This window comes from Cibotium barometz, chromosome 2 (assembly GCF_041138505.1).
Source record: "Cibotium barometz isolate CiBa-2024 chromosome 2, ASM4113850v1, whole genome shotgun sequence".
Taxonomy (NCBI): domain Eukaryota; kingdom Viridiplantae; phylum Streptophyta; class Polypodiopsida; order Cyatheales; family Cibotiaceae; genus Cibotium; species Cibotium barometz.
The window spans coordinates 32,401,319-32,424,236 of record NC_141047.1 but is presented as its reverse complement, the minus strand read 5'-3'; the positions used below and the strand labels follow the sequence as shown (position 1 = coordinate 32,424,236).

At 46.9% G+C, this 22,918-nt stretch overlaps 1 protein-coding gene across 1 annotated transcript in view; it reads right to left on the bottom strand.

The window, feature by feature from the left end:
- Positions 1-21,973, bottom strand: part of LOC147640952 (dolichyl-diphosphooligosaccharide--protein glycosyltransferase subunit STT3A-like) — a 56,404-nt gene extending 34,431 nt beyond the window's left edge. The window contains exons 1-5 of the mRNA XM_086816804.1: positions 21,597-21,973; positions 21,410-21,472; positions 16,898-16,953; positions 16,734-16,805; positions 16,516-16,621 (exon numbers count right to left, since the gene is read on the bottom strand). Coding sequence (XP_086672930.1) covers positions 16,516-16,621; positions 16,734-16,805; positions 16,898-16,953; positions 21,410-21,472; positions 21,597-21,692 — 393 coding nt within the window. The 5' untranslated portion in view covers positions 21,693-21,973. The remainder of the gene's footprint in view (positions 1-16,515; positions 16,622-16,733; positions 16,806-16,897; positions 16,954-21,409; positions 21,473-21,596) is intronic.
- Positions 21,974-22,918: the final 945 nt, after the last annotated feature.

The following is a 22,918-nucleotide window of genomic DNA, read 5'->3' as shown; positions in this document are numbered from 1 at the left end:
TAGAGACTCTGCTCACTCCATCCAAGCCCTATTCTCAGCAAAGGAGCCCAAAAACAGTCCCAACAGCCATGCGCAAGCTTCTCGAACCAAATCTATCAGCCTGCAGACCTGTAGAAAGAGAACTAGCAGCCAGCCAGCCCCTGGGACCCTTGTGCTTCGCATGTATTCCACATGTAGCTCATGCGTATGAGTAAACTTGCTGTTTTTCCTGTCCAAACAGCTCCTAACAGCCCATGACTTCCAGATGAGTGCTCTACAAGTCAAGGCTTGCCCACTTTGGCCCTAACAGCCCACGACTTCCAGATGAGTGCTCTACAAATCAAGGCTTGCCCACTTTGGCCTCCACACCTAGAATAGCAACTTGTGGAGCTTTTTGGGAGTGCCCGGGTGCCCATCTCTCATAATTGGCCTTGGTTCATTAAAAATAGTCCACTTTGATGTGAACTCATTGGGTTATGTGTGCACACTTACAACCTGCAAAACACATAAGAAAACCATATGAGTCCCAAACAAGTGTGCACACGCGTATCCACGGGTTGTCCAGGCATCCCCAGTGCCCGTGGACATTCACAGGCAAAATACCAAGCAATGTCCAAGCATCAAAAACAAGTCATCCATGCATGTGCAACTCACATACATATGCTAATGCACAAACATAGTGGATGAAACCTCCCAACTTACATCTTGTACATCCAACTAGCCCGTTCACATGCGCCGTCCACATAGGACCAAAAAGTACTCACCAGGGTAACCACGAGTCCAGAGTAACTCACCAGGGTTACCACCCTTCCATGAGTTCATAAATCATGCCAGGAACTCACACCAGGATACCAATCCTTCCATGGAGCCCTTCCACATGTATTCAATCATGACATCATTTCAGACGTATGCCAGAGAAGTGGTGACACATATGGTACTTTGGATAAGTACAAAGCTCGCCTTGTTGCTCGAGGATATGCTCAAAAAGCAGGTGAAGACTCACCGTTCATCTCGGGCTTCCACATCTCATCACACAGTGAATTATGCTCTCATGAGTTCTCTTCAAGAGATCGATGAGCCTAAGAGTCCAGAGGAGGCTCTTTCACAGCCACAGTGGCGGCAAGCCATGGAAGCAGAGATGTCCTTTATTGAGAGGAATCACACTTGGTCATTGGTGCCACGGCCTTTACATCGTCGTGTGATTGGTGTGAAATGGATTTTTAAAGTCAAGTTTCATGCATATGGTACTTTGGATAAGTACAAAGCTCACCTTGTTGCTCGAGGATATGCTCAAAAGGCAGGTGAAGACTTTGATGAGACATTGGCTCCTACAACCAGGTATACCACCATCATGATTGTTTGGCTCTGGCTGCACACTTCAGATGGCCCGTGTTCCATATGGATGTCAAATCCACTTTTCTAAATGGAGATTTAGAGGAGGAAGTTTATGTTGAGAAGCCTCCTGGTTTGTGATTCAAAGACAGACACCCATGTGTATCTTCTGCAGAAGGCCCTTTATGGTCTCAAACAAGCACCCCGTGCCTGGTATCAGAAGATTGATGCCTTCTTGTTATCTATTGGCTTTGAGAGGGCATATGCGGATAGCAATCTCTATGTGCTTCTTCTGATGGGGATATTTGTGTCATTGTTTTGATTGTTGATGACCTCATCCTTCTTGGCTCAGATACTGAGTTGGTCACTCAGGTTCAATCCAAGCTTTCAACGACATTTGAGATGACTAATCTTGACCTTTTCTTGGGCTGGAGGTTTGGCAAAAAGATGACTGTATCTTCATTTCTCAGCAGAAGTATGTGAAGAAGCTGCTCTCACTCTATGGGTTGTCAGACTGTACACCTCTCTCTTGTCCCATGGATCCCAATGCCAAGTTATCCAAGGAGGATGATACACCATTGGTGGATTCCACAGAGTACCTACAGATTGTTGGCTCATTGCTTTACCTTGCCATCACCTGTCGAGATATCTGCTATGCTATGAGTGTTCTCAGCCAGTTCTCATCAACCACTCGAAGGTCTCATTGGCAAGCAGCTTTGAGAGTTCTTCGTTATCTTCGAGGTACTTCAGATTATGGCATCACCTATTGTCACATGCACTCTACACTGTAGTGCATGGTGACAAACTGGCTCATCATCATCAGTGCAACATTGTAACAGTATTAGTTCCATTCAGGATGATATTTGTCGTACGTCGTGACCCCATTGTAATCCTCAGTCCAGGATAAGTCAGGCACGAACTACGCAGGTCATTCTCAGCCATAGTAAGTCAATCAATCAGTCTAAGTCTGTTAACCCACTTAAAGAGACGCATTCATGCATATACAGTCAATAGAAACCTTAGGGTTTGCATCAAAAAGCATTCTGCATATTGCACATCACTCATCCATTGCATCTAGACCATGGCAAACACCCCAGATATCATCTAGTATGTATCAGGATATTTACTAGGATTTTTCTCGTACTTTTCCCATCATTTTCAGCAATTTTTACATCATTTATGCATTTATGTTGGACATGAGCAGTCCGCCAGCTCAGTAGCCAGCCGACTGGCTCCTTGTGTCCATATAAATAGAGTTCTTGCATAATCATTCATTCATTCATCATATTCAGCAAAGAAGCATTCAAGCGCTTGTCATCCTCAACACTAGGAGCATAAGTGATTGCAGTTTCAGCCATCTTCTCTCATCGTTTTCCTCCTACAGCAATAGGCGCACCAACGCATGAGCATTCAGCCATCTTGCATCAGCAAAACGCATCGGTTCAGCATTCAGCCTACAGTCCACCTTGCATTTTCTGCATCCATACAGTTTTCAGCATTCATCATCTCATCGTTTTTCTCCAGCCACTTGGTGAAGTTAAAACGCAGCATTCATATTCATTTACAGCATTCATACTCAATCCCAAACAGCCCCTCTCTCAGCCTCAGCTTTGCATCCCCTTCTCATTCCATCGGGAAGAGTGCATAGGCTCGAGATTGGACATCTTTGGTGCTTCTACAGCAGTGTACAGTTCAGCCCAACACTTGGTCGTCAGAGGTCTTGCATTTGGCTAATCGTCAGTCACACCGTCAGTCTCTTTAAAGATAATAAAGTAAATACTATCTCGGTAACGGGATAGTAGGCCCTTCAGTGGGTAATTCGGAAAACCATACGGTGTACAGTATCTCTTTAAAGTTTGAAGTCTTAAAGTGGATTGCTAAACTCACGAAACTCTGGATACAGAAGACGATGTGAGCATTTGTGTGACAGGATCCTCCAATACCAATACTTCCACTGCATGTTACACCTATTCCAGTGGTGCTCATTTGGTTGGTTTCACAGATTCTAATTGGGCACGCTGTATTGATACTCGGAGGTCTACATCCGGATATTGCTTCATGCTTAGTACAGGATTGGTTTCTTGGAGGTCTCGGAAGCAGAGGACTGTTGCTTGTTGCTGCTTCTTCCACCGAGGCCGGGTACAAATCCTACCTTCTCTCCTCCACTGAGGCACTTTGGATTCATCATATTCTATTCTGGAGCATTTGTGTTGTGCCAACACTTCCCTGGTTACCATCTTCTCGGATTCTCAGAGTGCTATTGCTCGAGCTCAAAATCCTGTGATACGAAGAAGATCAAAGCATATTAAGGTGCATTATCATTGTGTACGCGACTGGATCGAATTGGGACTCCTTCGATTGGCCTACTGTTCTACCAAGGACAATGTGGCTGACCTCTTCACCAAACCACTTCCGAGAGCTACTTTGGAGGTGTTACTTCAACATGCTGGTATTGGACCGCCCCTCTGGCGCTGAAGAGGAGGTGTTGGAAAATATATTTATCATCTCCAGATGGTCTACATGAACCCTAGCATGCTTGTACTGGTCATTTCTATGAGGCCCTGCATTAGCATAACTAGTAGACGTCATTTAGGGTTTTTCTAACACTTTTATGAGCTTTTTTAGGCTATTTATGGCTCACAACTGCTGTCGGCGTGCTACATTGCTCAAATGTGAGGTATATAAGGGTTCTGACCCTTCTCCCCATTTCTCATCTCACTTTTGCATACCCGCTTGAGGTCATTGGCTGTTGCAACAGTCTCTTATGCTTGTAAGCACCTACTGGCTTCCCTCGTGCTCATTTTCAGCAATAAACATCTGTCTACAGCCTTCTACAATTTGTACTTGGGCCTACAACCTGCGTTTTCTCTTTCTTTCACTCAAAAGTCTCTTGAATCTAGAGCTGTTGGGGTCCCAGAGGTCGGGGGCACTAGGCTCGTTGGAGTGCAGTGACTCGATCTAGGATGACTCCAGGGTGTGGCTTGGTAGAGGACGGTGTAGCCAAGGCTCTGGGCTCAATTGTGGGAAGTGGGTCTACTGTCTATAAGAGAGAGAGAGAGAGAGAGAGAGAGAGAGAGAGAGAGAGAGAAAGAAAGATTTTATTAACGTCTTCCAAAAGACCGAACTCGGCCTATGAGACAAATCGGTGTACCTGTATGGGGTATCCTCTGTCATCCCAACAAAATGAAAAAGTACTGAACTAAAAAAGCTGAATCTGGGTGTGCAATAAGTACAATGAGTGGTGGAGGGGATGGAGCTCTACTACTAGGAGAATGCAAAGCTATATGCATGGAGTATACAATCATGATATGCAACCTAGCTAGCTCCATCCTGTACCATACAGGGGGTATAAAATGGTATACATCAATGAAGGGGGTGTCCACAGCTCCCTGAAGAACATGCCTGGGTGTGCTCTAAAGCGAGCCAGTCGCTCCGCACCCTCTCTGTGAAACTGAGCTCTGATCTCTGTCATCTCTCTCTGGTATAGGCGTGGTGTCCGAAAGCCAGGTGTCCTCTGTCTCCTGCGGGCTCTGAGTGTCTCTGCTCTCTGGAGAGTAATTCCCTGCCGTGTAGGGGTTGGGAGTGGGATGGATCTCTGAAAAAATGTAGTAATCTGTGTCTGTCGTCCCCCCTCTGGAGCTGTCTGAGCCTGTAATGATGTCTCTCTGTGGCGCTGTATGTCTAGAATGAATCTCCCCAGTATGCGCTGGTCTGCTGCCTCAAAGATCTGGCGTAGGAAATGTGGCTCTCTGAATAAAATGGGATATCTCTCTCTGATGGCTGTATATGCTTTGCATCTACATACATAATGCTCCTCACTCTCCACCTCTTCTCTGCACAATCTGCATACCCTCTCCTCTCGGGAGATCCATGCTGCTCTGCCAATCTCAATCTCCAATCGGTGTGATGAAACTCTAAGCTGACCAATAGCCACTCGGGAGCCGTGTGGTAAAAAGCCCTCCATGTATCTAGGCCTCTCTATAAATCCATCATCAATGATACTCATGAAGTGATCTCTGTAGTATAGCATCTTTGGTGGAAGAGACAGAGAGAGAGAGAAAGAAAGAAAGAAAGAAAGCTGTATTAACGTCTACTAGAGGCCGGGCTCGACCTATGAGACAAATCAATGTACAACTGTCAATGTCTTCTGGATGTCCAAAAAAAAAAAGGACAAAATGAACATGAAATAAACTATGAAAGTACTAAGCTAGTGGGGGGGGGGGGGGGGTGATGGATGGAGCACTACAGCTAGAGGCTCACTATGCAACCTATATGCACAGGGTATACAACAATGCAATGCAAATCTGTCTAGCTCCAACCAGTACCATAATGGGGGTGTAATATGTGATACATAGGCGATGGCGAGGCAAAAATACCTCGGAGCATGATCTCCAGGTGTGAGTGTAGGTGAGTTAGCCGCTCCTGGATATGGTGCTGATGTCGAGCCCGTATCTCTGTGATCTCCCTCTGATGTAGTCTGGGAGTCTGGTAGCCTGGTGCTCTCGGTCTCCGTCTGGCTCAGAGGTCCGCAGCGCGCTGAAGTGTAACACCCTCCTGTATTAGGGTAGGCACTAGGATAGATCTCTGGAAGAAATCAGTGAGCTGGAGCTGTCGCCCACCTCTCCCTGTGGTATGAGTCCGTAGCAATGTCTCTCTGTGGCGCTGTGTCTCTAGCAAGAACTGGCCAAATCTGCGCTCGTCTGCGGACTCCATGATTTGGCGGAGTGAGGGATGTCCACTAAAGATGGTGGTGTATCTCTCTCTAATGACACTATATGCTCTGCATCTGCATACATAATGTTCATCACTCTCAACCTCCTCCTGGCATAGTCTGCATATCCTCTCTGCTCTGGGGATCCATGCTGCCCTACCTGCCTCAATCTCAAGCTGGTTTGATGACACTCTAAGCTGGCCAATCGCCACTCGAGCACCGTGAGGCATGTACACATCCATGTATCAAGGTCTCTGTATGAATCCATCCCTTGAGATACGCATAAACTGATCTCTGTAGTATAGCATCTTCGGCAGTGGAGGCTGACTGGGTGTAATCCAAGTCTCTTGAGTGTATCGTTGTCATAAATCCTACCGAAGGACTCTGTTCCTCTCACTGTGAGAGAGCTGGATGTGTGGTGCATGTATATCATACTGGAAAGGTGGCAGGTGATCTATGTCAAGACCATGCTGAGTGAGCCACTGTATCATTTGTGAATACCATGATCTCGTATCTCCACTCTCTGCAAGCTGCTTGGACGGCTCAAAAGCTCTATGTGAGAGTCGATCTAATGGCATATCTCTGATCCCCTGTATGAAGCAAATCGTCTAGAAGAGGGCCTCTACTAGCATAGGAGGTGCAGCAAACTCCGTCCGGACAATGTCATGTGGGACGGAGGGTTTGTTGTGGATCATCCGTGAGAGCATGAGAATCTGAGGCCTCTCTATCTCAGACCATGTGGAGGTGGCGAGCCCAGGTGCCCATACTGCTACAGCATACATCAAAGCGAGGGTGACTAGTGTGTCAAATAACCACTCCTTCATGCAGGGCTCCTGGAAGTGTGCCTGGTGACACTGTCTCTCTAGCATGGCCAGAGCTGCATACCCTCGTGTGAGTCTATCCCTGGCTCCCTGTGCCATAGTAAATCTTCCTGGTGGAGTCGTAAATGTAGTCCCCAGGTACACATATGAGTCTACCACCTCTACCTATCCTCTTGCTAGTGTGAAGATGGCCTGTCGTCGAACCGGCCTTGAGGTGTGGAAAATCATGGCCTTGGTTTTCCCAAGGTTCACTGTAAGCCCCCTCTGTGTGCAGAAGTCGTCGAGTGCATGGAGATGGTGCTGTAGTCCCATCTGCGACGACTGAGAGACCAGAATAATATCATCTGCATATAGCATAATGTGGACTATGGTACCTGAGATGTCTACCCCGTCCCCACCACCGTGACCAATGAAGTCAGCCACCTCATCGATGTATAGCCCAAATAGTGTAGGAGAGAGTGGGCATCCTTGCTTCACACCTCAATAACACGCCCCCCGGGGCATCGTATGCGCCCGAGGACCTACTCATAAAGCATAGATGCCCCAAACCATCTCTGATGGGATCCCCAATGATTGTACGCACTCGAAGAGTCTCTCTCGTGGCACCGTGTCAAATGCTTTGCGGATCCACAAAGCAGCAGTATAATCTCTTCTCCCGCGCCCTAGCCTGGTCAATAAGACATCTCACAGTGAATATATGGTCAATAGTGGAGAAAGCTCGTCGGAATCCAGCCTACCCTGGTGCTCGCAGTCCCTCCTTCTCTGCATATGAGCTCAACTCTGCCTCGAGCACTGTGCCATAAAGTTTGGCCAATGTATGACCAATCATGATAGTCCTGTAGTTGCTAGGGTCTAGCATGTCTCCCACTTTGTGGAGAGGCACGATGGTGTGCATAGTCCACTCAGTGGGTAGGCCCTCCACTAGTGCCCTATTAAAGAGGTAAGCAACGAAGGGTCCCAGTGTGTCAGCTGCATAAATAAGATGCTCACTCTGTATACCTGTGTGGTCAGTCGCAGTGTTGCCAGGCGTTTCTGAAACGGCAGGTATGAAACAGGTTTCATACGTTTTGAAACGTTTCATAAAAGGTAAGAAACGGGTACAAAAAGGTTTCATACAAAATAGAAAAAGCATGTATATTTTTAACTTGAAATATACAAAAGAAAAAACTATTGACATAACTTATAAGAGACCACATTGAATTCATTTCAATAAAAACAAAATACATGTAAGATATGATGATATCACAAATCACGTGGGTGATCACTGATGACTAAACAGAAATCAAAAGGATCACCACGTAGGTGATGAGTCATGACTCAAAATCCAAGATCAAAATAAATAACATGTCCAAAGTTCAAACTAAATAACATGTCCAAATAACATGATACTCGCAGCTGCTAGCTACTATCTGCATCCTCATCTGCATCCTCATGCTCATCCTCATCTGCATCTTCTGCCTCTGCAGCCTCACTCTCAAGGTCACTGTCGGTAGCCGAGTCCTCAAATGCCTCATCCTCTAGAGGTGCAGGTGCACCACTAGTACTAGCCTCTCGAGAAGATCGTGTAGTGCGAGCCGGAGCCATGATCTCCTCATAGAGCATAGAATAGATGTCTCTCTCCTCTTGAGGAATGTCGGGAATCTCCTTGCACTTCATGATATCAATCTTATCTGGATTCACTTGGCGAGGCTCAATGGGATGACCCTTTTGTTATGGCAATCGGAGACCGCAATGACAAAAGACAAGCCTCTCCAATTGTGCTGTGGAGAGCCTATTTCTCTTTTTCGTGTGAAAAAGAGCCCATGTACGCCAGTTCCTCTCACAAGGCCCTGAATTGCAATCCTGGGAGAGAACTCTCAATGCAATCCGTCTCTACATTGTACAAAAAAGAAAGTTAAGTTAGAGTCAAAAAGAGAGCAGCATTTGAATGTAGATTTTGAAAGAAATCTCATTATATGATTCATGATTTTAATTGTCATCTTGGCCAACAATAGAGCAAGGGGAAGAGAAGGTAGATAGCCTCCTCAATAGAGCAAGGGTGGACCGTGGAAGATATGCCATAAATATTGATGGAAGAGAAAAAAATGTGCTGCTTTGTGAGTTGTGCAAAGAAAACCAACATAAAGCAAAACATGACATTACCCCTTTGGAAGACCTCCACAAGGCCCAAGGACACCAAGGAGCAGGCGGGATGACACGAGCGATGGCAGGCTGGCACACAAATCGGCGAAAAGTCACAAGCAGCCACTGGGAAACGTGAACGAAAGTGCGCCGTACAAAACGATTCGTTTTTTAGGTTTTTAAAATATGCATGATGAAAAAAACGCGTTTCGTACGTTTCGAACCTGTACAAAACGCGTTTCTATGCGGCTGTGGGTCGATCGATCTCCCATGCTATAACAGGCGGATAGCTCTCTTTACCATCAAGGCGGTAAAGAAAGTAGAGGTGGTAGGGCAAGACTCCTGTGGCTGTGGTATGGACGACTGCTGAGGGATATGGTAGAGGCTCTTTGCATGTGTGTGCCATGTGTGTGGATCCTCAATCGGGGTACGAGGGCGAGGCTCTCTCATCCTGCGCCATGCAGTGGCTGACCATGTCTGCAAGGCATAAAAGGTTTTTTACTTCAGGTCAGCATCATTTATGCATTTATGTGTCCAATGGAGCAGGCCGACCAGCAATCGGCCAGTTAACATGGCTTCCACGAGCCTATATAAGGCTAGGCATTGATTCATTCTTTTCATCTAATCCCATTCTTAAATAAGGGCAATAGTGAGTCTCTAGAGGTCTTAGGATACCACTTTGGAAGGCCAAAGGCCACAAAATCTGTGTTGGGTATTTTGGAGTCTCGATATGTGCATTGTGTATCACTGTGTGTCTGTGTGTGAACAGCCCCTAAAAAGGCTATTGTTCTTCTATGTGAGTGTGAACACTCACTTATGTGAGTAAATGAGTAAGAGTGTGAACCCACTCTTATAGTTGTTAGAATAATATCTAGATATTGTATACCTGTTTGACATAATCTATGATGTCCCTCAGAGGAGCATCTAAGGCCAAAAATGCTTTGTACTTGGTGAAGCTTCCATCTATCACAAACAATCAATCTCATTGAGTCGTGCAACACATCTCTCTCCTGAGTATTCTCTTTCTCTCTCTATCGCCAGCATGGCTCTCCATCAACCACGCTAGCTACACCTGTCTAACCCTAAACCATCAATCTGTACAGTCACATACAGCTTTTTGTACCATAGAATATACCTAAAATACAGCTCTCTCTCTCTCTCTCTCTCTCTCTCTCTCGCTTGTTCGCCCCCCATCTCTCTCTGTGCCCGCCCGCCCCTCCCCACCCTCCCCTTGCGCCACCCTCAGCCCGCCACCTCGCGCCCCCCCCCCAAGCCCTGCCCCCTCACACCCCTGCCCCTGCCCCCGCCCCCCCCCCCCCTCTCTCTCTCTCTCTCTCTCTCTCTCTCTCTCTCTCTCTCTCTCTCTCCCCTGTTCGCCGCCCTCTCCTCTATTCGCTACTGTCGCCGCCGCCTTCTCCCTGGGCCGCCCCTACTCACTACCGCCTTTTCCCCGCTGCTCTCTGTTCGCTACTGTTGCTGTTCGCTGCTCCTCTCGCCTGTTCACCTGCTCACCGCCGCCTTCTCCCCGCTGCTCTGTTCACTACTGTCGCTGTTCGCTGCTCCTCTCTCTTGACATCCCTCGCCTCTACCCTCGCCGCCCCTGTTCGCTGTTACTCTCTCCTGTCGCCGCCCTCTCCTCTCTGTTCGCCCCACTAGCAGCCACTACTGCTGGCAATATGCTGGCCCGCCTCCCTCTCCGCTAGGGTGTGCTGAGGCCCCCAAGGCAGCAACATAACTCTCTCTCTCTCTCCTCAATCTCGAGGAATGGCCCCGAGTCTCCAAGAGAAACTCGAGGCCCTCGAGACGGCAATGAAGGCACTAATCAAGAAGAATAAGAAGACATCCGATTCCAACCTCAATGAGGTGGAGAACAAACTACACCGGCACATCATGGCCCTCGAAGCACAGGTCACGGGCCTTGAACAAGAGAACACAACACTCAAGGAGGAGGTAAGTGCATTGAAAGCGGAACTCGTAGCCATCAAGAACACCGAGAAGGAAGAAGGGGAGATCAATGAGAACACTCTCACGGCCATCAAAGAAGAGATCTCCAAGGAGATCGCAAAGGACATGGAGGGAAAACTCGAAGCCAAGCAGTCAGGATGGGTTGAAGTGGTGAAGAAGAACATCCGCAAAGAAGTGAGGGAGGAGACTCAAAGGGAAGAACATCAAATCATTCACACCACCATTGAGGAGGAGAAGATGAGGCATGTCCGCCGCCTCAACATTCGAGTCACAGGTATAGCCGAGACACCCAACTCCACTCCCGAGAAAGATGGACAGCTTCTATGCATGAAGCTAGGCTACAGGGAAGACTCAAGAGGACCCTCTCCCCTTCACCAAAGCATGGAGAGCCGGGAAAGACTCAACACGCAAGCGAGCCCTCATCCTACAGTTTGCAGGAGAGACGGAGAGGGTCACCTTCATGAGGAAGAGGGTCATACTACGAGGCTTAGAGGGAGCTCCTATTTTCTTGGATGATGATCTAACGAGGATGTAGCTAGAGCATAGGAGAGCTTGCATGCCACGAGTCTTACACACGAGGAGAGAAGGCAAGAAGGCCTTCTATCGAGATGGTCGGGTCATCATTGATGGCCGGCCCATGGATTAGCGGTTTGGGGCCTATGGGACACAGACCAGGCCACTGACAGAGATACACATGGCAATATGGAACTGTAATGGTTCACTATGGGTGTAGCCTGGAGGACTGGAGCATGTTATGGTGGGGAGAGACATCATACTTCTGACAGAGACACATCAGAGCCCAGAGAGAGGGCTACCTCAAGTAGAGGGATTCCAATGGGAGTCAGCATACAAGAGGACCACACGCCAGGGTACCTCGAGAGGGTCGGGGGGAGTAGCAGTTCTATTCAGACGGGAGCTACAGGGGAGACTGAGAGTGGTAGCACAGGATCCAGAGACCAGATACATGTGGATCAGCTTACAGCTCTCACAGGACAGGGTTATATACATAGCCCTATGTTACTTTCCTCCATCAGGATCCTCCTATGTCATTACAGAGGACATGCCACAGGAGGAGAGACAGGAGCCTCGCCATACACTTGTCTGTCAGAGGAGATTATGCATTATTCTACACTAGGGGAAGTATTTCTTACGGGTGACTTCAATGCCCACACACAGAGCAGACAGTGTGAGGTGTATGACTATGATGACATGGAGATCCTCCACCCTATGGATCCAGAGGAGATAGGGGCTAGTCGGGCATCAAAGGACACTAGACCAGACAGAGGACATTATGGGGACCACTTACTAGAGTTGGGAGCCAGGCATCATCTCGTTATTTATAACGGGATGCTACAGTGGCCAGGATCAGGAGGGCTGACATGCTTCCCACATGGGGGTCATACACGGACCGGAGGCACGGTGGTGGACTACACTATGGGATCTTTGGAGGCATCACAGTTTGTCACCTCATTCTCCATCCCACCTCGTCCTATTGGGGCAGATCATACATACTTGGCATTTTCACTAGCCGGATCACCAGTATCGCCAACCCCCCACATACCGACACCACACACTACCATCTACTTCACACATGACATGGCAGACATATACACTGGCAGAGTAGAGGATGGGCTCCTAGTCATGGATCCCCTGGCACCTATGGATACCATTACAACCCAGCTGGCATCACTCCTACACACGACTACATTACAGAGCTTCCCACATCGTGTCCACTCAAGAGAGCCTGCGAGATCTGGGACTATGCCCCAGAACAGATGGTATGATGACGAGTGCAGAGCCCTATACTCACGGCTTCGCATACAGAGAGCATTGGGAGCCATCAAAGAGCAGGAGTCGAGGAGAGAGATGAGGAGACTTACTCGCCGCAAAAGGCGGGCCTTCGCAGAGATACAGGAGCTAGAGATCTTTCATTTCTTCATGAGTAGAGATAGCCCTATCTCATGGCGGCACTTCACAGAGCCCAGACACCGACACCCATTGCAGACCCACAGACATGGCACACATATGCAGAGGGCCTATACCACGCCCCACAGCAGCCACCTGTACCTCAACCCCACAGGAGCCTCGACCTACCACAGCTAGCTTCTTTACCCACTCGATGGTAAAGGAAGCTATCCGCCGCCTACAGCATGGACGGGTCGCCGACCATATGGGCCTACAGGGTGAGCATCTCATATATGCAGTAGATTCTTTGGCTCCTTTTCTTGCACACCTGTTTAACAGGGCACTAGCAGAGGGTTTGCCTGCGGAGTGGACAATGCACACCATTGTGCCGATCCACAAAACAGGGGATATGCTCAATCCGAGCAACTACAGGACGGTTATGGTTGGCCACGTGTTGGCCAAACTCTATGGTGCAGTGTTGGAGCAAGAGCTGAGCTTATATGCTGAGTGAGCAGGTTTACGCTCATCGGGGCAGGCAGGCTTCAGGAGAGCTTTCTCTACCACTGACCATGTATTCACTTTGAGATGTATGATTGATCAGGCCAGAGTGAGGAAGAGAAAGCTCTATTGCTGCTCTGTGGATTTCCGCAAGGCATTTGACACAGTACCACGAGAGAGGCTCTTTCAACGCCTACAGTCTCTTGGCATACAAGCAGATATGACATGGGGCATCTATGCATTATATGAGCAGGTTTTTGGGCGAGTCAGATGCCCAGGAGGTATGTCCAAGACTATTGCCAGCACCATTGGTGTGAAGCAAGGATGCCCACTTTCCCCCACGCTATTTGGGTTATACATTGATGAGGTGGCTGACTTCATTACACAGGGAGGCGGAGATGGAGTTGATCTAGCAGGTACCTCAGTACATATTATGCTTAATGTTGATGATATTGTATTAGTGTCTGAGTCTCCAGGAGGTCTACAGCAGCATCTACATGCACTCGATGATTTCTGCACACAGAGGGGTCTTACTGTGAAACTTGGGAAAACCAAGGTTATGGTCTTTCATACATCGAGACAGGGCAGGAGTCAGCTGACATTCACTCTCGCAAGACGCCACGTGGAGGTGGTGACATCATACGTGTACCTAGGGGTTACCTTCTCTGCAGCAGCCACGCGCTTCACCATGGGTTCAGCAGCCAGAGCCAGATTGACACAGGGATATGCAGCATTGGCTATGCTAGAGAGACAGTGTCACCAGGCGCATTTCAGGAGCCCCGGACAAAGGGGTGGCTATTTGACACATTAGTCACACCGGCACTGATGTATGGAGCAACGATATGGGCGCCAGGACTTGCTACCCATTGGTGGACACAGATAGAGAGACCATAGGCCCTCATGATGGCACGCATGATACGCATCAAACCGTCAGTACCTCATGACATTATCCGAGCAGAGTTTGTTGCGCCTCCTATGATGGTAGAGGCCATATTCCAGACTATATGCTTGCTAGACAGATTCAAAGAGATGCCACAGGACAGATTGTCATACAGAGCTTTTGAGGCATTTAGACAGCTGGCTAAGGCAGGAGACAGAGGATCATTGTATGCAAAGGTCACACATTTGTTCTCACAGCATGGCCTAGACATGGATCATCTACCACCATTCCAGTATGACAGGGATGCACCACATATCCGTCTCTCTCATAGAGTGAGAGGAACAGAGTATTGAGACAGGACCTATGGCAGTATCGAGACTGGCAGAGCAGCACGGATCCCCCCATAGGAGAGGGTATGCAGATTGTGCAGAGAGGAGGTGGAGAGTGAGGAGCATTATGTATGCAGATGCAGAGCATATACAACCATGAGAGAGAGAGAGATGCCATTTCATTCAAAGAGCCACATTCCCTACGCTAGATCTTTGAGGCAACAGACCAGCGCATACTTGGGGAGATTCATTCTAGACATACGGCGCCACAGAGAGACATCATTACAGGCTCAACAGCTCCAGAGGGGGGACGACAGACACAGATTACTACATTTTTTCAGAGATCCACCCCACTCCCAGCCCCTACATAGCAGGGAATTACTCTCCAGAGAGCAGACACACTCAGAGCCCGCAGGAGACAGAGGACCATAGTTACCACGGAACGAGAACGTTCCGGGAACGTCGGATGCTAGAACGGGAGCGGGAACGGGAACGGGAGCGGATCGGGAACGTCGCGGAACGCCACGTCATATGACATGTCAGCATATGACACAAAAAAATGTAACTTTTTGTATACGGATAGCCAAATATGCTTCCTAATATTTGCTCCCCCAAGACATGAACATACATTTCTGCAAGCAAAACAAACGTTCCGCCAAAAAAAAAAAAAAAAAAAAATGCGGAACGTTCCGGCGTTCCGGGAACGTGCCTTCGCCCGGAACGACGTTCCGGCGTTCCAGGAAGGCGGAACGACGTTCCGTGGTAACTATGCAGAGGACACCTGGCTTTCGGACACCACGCCTATACCAGAGAGATGACAGAGATCAGAGCTCAGTTTCACAGAGAGGGTGCGGAGCGACTGGCTCGCTTCAAAGCAGACCCAGGCATGTTCTTCAGGGAGCTGTGGACACCCCCTTCATTGATGTATACCATTCTATACCCCCAGTATGGTACAGGATGGAGCTAGCTAGGTTGCATATCATGATTGTATACTCCATGCATATAGCTTTGCATTCTCCTAGTAGTAGAGCTCCATCACCTCCCCCACTCATTGTACTTATTGCACACCCAGATTCAGCTTTTTAGTTCAGTACTTTTTCATTTTGTTGGGATGACAGAGGATACCCCACACAGGTACACTGATTTGTCTCATAGGCCAAGTTCGGTCTTTTGGAAGACGTTAATAATATCTTTCTTTCTTTCTTTCTTTCTCTTTCTCTCTCTTTGTTGGTGTCTTGTATCAAGGTTCTTATTCAGCTTACTGAGGGCTGAAAGAAGGTACAGATAGCTTCCACATGTAACATTGGTATCAGAGCACAGGAAAGTGCACAAGTCCAAGGAGAGTGGCACAGCCAAGGTAGAATTCCCATGGGGCTGGTCTATGTCAACAAAACCCAAGGGAATGGCAGCCCTAAGAGTCGGATGCCATATGTGCATACCAAGAAAGGCTATCAGGAAAACGGATCCAAGAGATGATGATCATCCAAGGGATGAAGCAAAGATGCCATGATCAACCCTCGGGAAGGATACCATTGTAGTGGACAGGGTATGAAGCCAAGGGGACAAAGCAGAACAGATGCACAGATCTGAACACCAGATTTGGAGTGGAATCAGAGACATAGCAAGGTTTTCAGTGAAAAGGTTGCCAAGAAGGAAGGATGACAAGTTTGGGAGTCCGTGAGGAGACAAGGGATGATGACAGTCATCCAAGGTCAAAGGTTGGAATCCCGCCAACAAGTTTAGCAGGAGGGGAAGTCATGGACATGGCTAATCTCAAGGCTAATCCCTGAAGTAGACAGCAGATAAACAGTGGTCTAGAGCAGTAGCAAGCGTCTGACAGGCACCAGAAGGCATCCTTTTACAGATACTTATTTGAAGTCATATAATACATCCCACTTGTAAACTGTGAGGTAGTTAATTAGCCCTTTCACATAAGCCAAAAAAAACAAAACAAAACATTTGATAAGCACCCACCCTTGTCAGTAGAAATGTTGCCCATGAAGCATTGGCTGAAAAGATTGGAGCAGTAAAAACACAAACGGTTTCCACTGATAATGGAATATTCATGGAATTCAAAAGCCTGTGATAGACACGAGCAACATCCCCAAAAAATTAGTATTATCAATCCCAACTCATTATCACCACCATTGTCCTCCAAAAAGGTATTGCAAGTTTTCACAATATGATCCTACCACCACATGAATCCTGCTGTTAACGTTAAGCCTGGGTAGACTGTTCCTCCAATCACACGACCAAGAGGATACCTGTGAAGACCAGCATGCTCGTGAAAACCTGAATCAATGAACAGTATATTATGACAACCTGATGAGCATGCTGGGAGTGTTTTGAAACTTACCAAGTGCGATCATCAAACCAGTTCCAAAAATCATAGATCCCATGTTTTGAAAGATACTGCAAGATGCACATGAAAACAAATTGGTAGAGATTGAAAGATACTGCAAGATGCACATGAAAACAAATTGGTAGAGATTGAACAGCTTAATTGTCTATAAAATTTTGATTGAAGCAGAAAAATAACATCCATTCACCATCCAAGCTGCCATTTATGGCATGACATCATTCTTGTCTGATAGCACGTTTGACGAAAGAAAACCCCTGTTTCCCCCATGTTCATCTTGACCCCTCTAATAGGTGGCAATATCATGACATTCACATCTGTTTCACATGTACTTGCTGTACCCCCCAACACCCCCCCTGCCCCCGGCAGGTCTTCCTCTCTCTATTAGGGCAGCTTTTGTTACTCTCAAATAATCCACTTCTGAACCTCAACTTGAAATCTGGGCTGTGTACCTATGCCTGCACTCATCATACACTAGCATGGCCAGAACCCCGACTTGCCGTATAGACCAGACATGCAGTCCTTCAGGATAAGAAACCAAGCCTTGCAATCCCAATGTTGTGTACGAAACTGATCCACATAAATGCCAAGCTCCTCATAATGCTCATCTGAGGTCACCTTTATGAGGAGAAGCAGTGAGCATCTGAAAGAAGACTACAGGAAGTCAAACGAGGCCAAGGTTTGGTGACGAAAGGATGTTGGTTATTAGGGCTCCCAATCGGTAGCAAAACTGCCAGAAAGTCCAAAACAGATCTGCTGGGCACTAGAAGTTGGACAGCCGCAGTTATACCAAGCTGTAGGCCATGTGCCTAGTCATCTAAACAAATTAGGCAACCCATCTTGGGAATCTTGAGGAAGGCACTACCCAGCCTAGGCCCATCTAAAAAGGTCCCCAATCTTCTACATTTGAAACCCTTCATAAAAACACCTTCAAAAGCCTTCGAGACCCCTCCTAGACAGGTGGTGCTCCCTCCCCGCCAACGCACCTATCGCCTATGCACCTTGTTGCAAGCACCCCCTCCCCACACCTATATAAACCCCCTCCCCTCCCTCCTCCTGGAGATCACCCTCAGGAAGTAGCCCGTTGTAGGCTACGCTTGCGACATGTCCTACAACTCTTCTCCTCCCCCCCCCCAAGTATGCAGAGACTTAGAGGTGAGCATAGGGTTTGTTCTCACTAGTAAAGCTTTAGGATTTCGAGCAAGCTTTTGGCGGCCCAAACAAACTCCATTTCCAAATCCGTGTGATCCGCTAGAATCCTCTGTCTGTCTGTCCTAGCAATCCCTAGCATTTCACACCCACCTCACTCTCTTTCTATTCATCGCAAACAACGGTACGACTATGGCACGGAAAACACCGCCCAAATGAAGGACCCTATGACATCCAAGGCGGAAATGAGTCACGCATCCATGCAAACAACTTCGCTCCTTCTGAAGCGAATCGTCATGCAAACAACAACGAGGTTGACCATATTTTAAATTCTTTTAAATATAAGCAATTTCACCTCTTTAGGTCATAAATTTAAGATTCTTAGCACCCAATTAGGCTTAGAAAGATTACTTTCTTATTGGATAAACATTCAATAATTATGACTAGCATCGTAAAAGTATCACACCTCACTTTTAAGTTGGGTAAGTAGCCTAAAAGATTAAGATTCCAATAGGGGAAAATTGCAATTTCTCTCCTCGTAAATATCCTTAAATGTCCTTAACTTTGAGCAAGTAATCTTGCTCTCGGTCCCGGAATTCTTTATGGTTCTCTTTTCATATTGACAAGGACTGTTAGCTAAGAAGATCATTGTTGTCTAATGTTGCTTTCTATATTATCACTCAATGAATGGTTGAAAAAGAATGCTTAGAAGAGAATGTTTTCTGGTTTCAATGGATATGTTTGCTGGTTTTATTGCTCATCTGCAGGTACATGTTCTCCCCACCTTAGCTAACTCCACTCTTACTTGTGTAGCCGAGCGGACGCAGTAGCAAGGCCGGGAGTCCGCCCAAGGTAATCCCCTCCCTATACCACTTGGAATTGGATTTCCACCCCGTAAGGGTAGACGTGTGACTGCCTATACATGATCCAACTCCAAGATGGAGAGAGATGAAATGATGCAAAAGATGCTACTTCTATTTATATGATGTGTGGATGCTAGTCAACCAACTTCAACTGTTGTCGGCCAGCTGATTTCTCCTCTATCATGACATGTGTGACATAAAATATCAAACTCTTCACCATAATTACTGATAAATGCTGCCGACTCTCACACAACGCTGTCAACTGATATTCTACTGCTGCCGACCTGATATATGTGTGCTGAACTGCTGCCGACCTGATGCATGTTAATGAAGATACCCTAAATGCACCTCATACTGCTGCCTAATGAGGGATACGATCAGGGATAGACATGGCACTGCCTTGTGCACGGGACACAAGGCATCGAATCCAAGACAGTTTAGCACTCCGCCTCAGCAGGTGAGCAAAGGCAAGTGTTTTGCTACAAATCATTGCAAACTAGGGCTATTCTAGAAAGCATCTCAATAGGTAGGTTGTTCCAACAAGGAATCATCCAGTGCAACAAGAATGGCTACTATTCAGTCTGGGTACCAAGGCCACAGTTCAGCTGAGCAAAGAAGGAAATGCCTTCCAATCAAAGATAAGATCTGCATTGTAATAAAGCAAATACACCACAAGGTGGGAGGTCTGCAGTGAGTATTGGGAACCCAATGCTGTGTCTAGTGTACTGTCTCTGCAGTACCATCGATTCTTTTCAACACATGCGAAAGACCTACATATATTAAGAACTGTGCAAAACGCAGAGATGAAAAGAGAAAAGAGAGAGATATTGTTGTAACAATGTTTTCTGTATATATGTATCAAAAGGTACATAGCTCCTAGCCAACATGGCCTCCAAAAGGAAACACCTAAGCCTAAAATCTCCTCAGTTTGGGATGCGATCAATGCTGGCAGTATCTCAAAATTGGCAGCAAATGATTCTTCGGATGATGTAACGTCAGTGATAATACGTGCAATCTATGGAGAAGCATTGGAAGAGGAATGAAGGGCTCAAACAAAGCTTTTGGTAGGAGCTTGAAATGTTTAGTTAGAGGGCACCTTGGACCTACTTACAATAACGCTAAGGATAATAACTTGGAGTCCATAAGGAAAAGTAAATGATTCAAAAGAAAGGGGCACTACCAATTGTCTGAGAGTGCCTAACAATGGATTATTTCATGATAGGTGAATTGTAGAAGCCTCATACTTATCATTGGAGCCACTTGCATCAGCTACTTCTTCATTAGAAGGAGAGCACACTTGGCATTGCTTGCAATCAAATGCTCTCAAGGGTGATCAGACAGATTTTGAGAGCTTTAGTTTGATCCGTCTTCTCTGTGTATCAGCAAGAGATTTAAGTGTTTCTAAGCAGCATGAATTGGAGATCTTAAAAAAGTTTTGCAAATTGACTTGAACTTCTTTTGCAAGTGTGACGAGGGTACCAGTATATATGATGGGTGTTTATATATGTACTGGAGGTGGATGTCACGGCTGAGTATGAGTAGAAAGAGCTCAAGGCACGAGCAACCATAATGCTGTGTTTTGATGAACTGGGGCAATGCCATCACGATACCATTTGCATGGGAAAAAGAGGTGAACAGCAGCATCCCAACGAGCGCTTTAAGGCTGACAGACAGCCTTTCCTGGCTGTCATGGTTGTGGGAGAGTCTGCCAGTTTTTTTAAAGCTTTCACGCTGATGTCAGCAATACTAAATCAGCAGAGGTGATGTTAACTACAGATTCTCTACAGCCTGACAAATCAGCAATCTTGGAAATAGCAGAAATCAGCACAAATGATGTTGACTCCTGACTCACTGGAGATGTGACAAATCAGCAACACTGGAATGTGTTTCTGGGCTGCTGATGTAGAGAAATCCTAGTGAAATTCTTGTAAATAAATCTCACCTATTTGATGGCTCAGATCAAGATTCTGACGAGACCCCAATCATGAAGCGGTGAGAAATGGTCGCCCAGAGCATCCTTTCCAAGAAAGGGTGACCAGAGGCAGCCGGAAGCCTTTTTTGGGAACGCATCGACTGGTGGGCATTCCCACTGTCATGAACAGAGGGATGGCAATGACAGCCCTTGGAAAACTCGATTTTTAGGTGGGCGAGCTGGTTTGGATGCAGCAGAGGAAAATCGAGATGCAAGAATGGCGGTCAAAGTTGACTGGTTGATTCGGGCCGATATCCATGAAGGACATCAAAGGTAGAATATCCACTGCCCAGGTCTTCTTCTTTTTTCTCGCCTTCTGATACAGGAAGCCATCCCGATGGTCTTGAATAAAATAATCATTATACCCTATTTGCAATGGTAGAATTCTGTAACCTACGTTATACGTATATATGCAAATAAATATGTCAAAAGGAGGGCATCTGGCTACTTAAGTATTCTAAATCCTAGGTTAGTGCAGGTGATTTTTGAATAATCTATGCCAATGACAGGCATGTGAAAGCTCACCTGAGTTACTCTGAAGTTGAAATATGGGTCGAATTCATGGATGACGCTCTCATATTTGATGACCTGCAAACAAACGCCAAGGTTGAAGAAGCAAATTGAGCTATGGAAGCTTATGAAAAAGACCAAGATGTGCAGGGGAGGGGAGGGAGAAGTGGAAAAATTTCGAGCAAATCAGGCAAGAATTTACCGAGAAGAGGCGGATGGAGAAGGCAAGCAAGCCGATGAGCAGCAGGATTATGAAGGCGAGGATGGATCCGAAGGCCCCCGCGCTGCGAGAAGCCATTGCAGTGCAGAGATCAGCAAGCCTGCTTGCCCGCCAATGGAGGCTGCTTAGCTAGGCCCTTGCAGCCAACATTACACAACGAGACTGTGTCCGAGCTGGTCGCTCCTAACCCCTTCGAATCTCACGAAGGTCTACCTCTACATGAATTAGCCGAACCTTAGGTTTACTTAACTTTCGATTGACCATTCCTCGAGTCTCGTGTGTGTATATTTTACTAGTACTTAACTCGCGCCTTGCTGCTGTATGTAAAACACATTAAGAAGCGAAACACAAGAAGAGTCAATAGAAAGGATTTTTTTTTCTTATTTTTTAGAAATTCATGATGTCTTTTTTCTCTTCTCTCCTAGTGCCTTGGTTGTCCATGGTTGATATGTAATAGATTGTGCATGTGTATTTGTGTGTGTGCACATATGTGGTGTGTGTGTGTGTGTGTTTGGCGACTATCTACAGTTGAGTCCCTATGCTAGGGTTTCTCTACCCCCAGTCACTGCCATGGGCCTAGTTTGGGCTTATGTCTGTGCCTCCACCTAGCCCCTCTCTTTTTTTCTACGCTTCTTCCAGCCAACTTGTGTTTCTTCCTCTATGCGTGTTCGCGCACCTTGTGTGTGTGTTTTTATGTGTGTGCGTGCGTACACGCGCGTGCAATGGTGAAGACGTGGCCTCTTCTTCAAATGGTGCTGTTTGCAGACAAAGTGTATGCTCGACGTGACCCTTCTGAGGAACCGAAACGTAGACACATTGCTGCTCCTAGCACAACCCTGCACCTATGGATTCTGCCAGTGAAAATCTTCATGAAGACTTTCAGCAAAGCCGTATGAGCTGGGACAAGCCCATACCGGCCTCCACTTACAAGATTGCTTTGTCGTCCATTGTCTCTCCTGTCAGAAAGTACTCCAAGAATGCAGTCATCATATTTTTCCCAGGGAAAATGCCATCAACAAATGATGTTGCAAAATGGATTAAAGCTATGTTGCAGGGACGTGTGGTCGAGGGAGTATATTTTGTTGTGTCGGGATTCTATGAGGTGCTCCTTATTGAGCCTAAGCATCGAAATGTATTACTGGAGGCATCGCCATTGATGTTTGGCATGCAGATGGTACATGTGTTACCATGGTCCCCTACGAAAGACTACCAGGGTCTTATTCATCATAACTGTCCGGTGTAGGTGAAGGTGGTTAACCTCCCTAAATATATGTGGAAAGATCTCCCTTTCATTGCTACCTCAC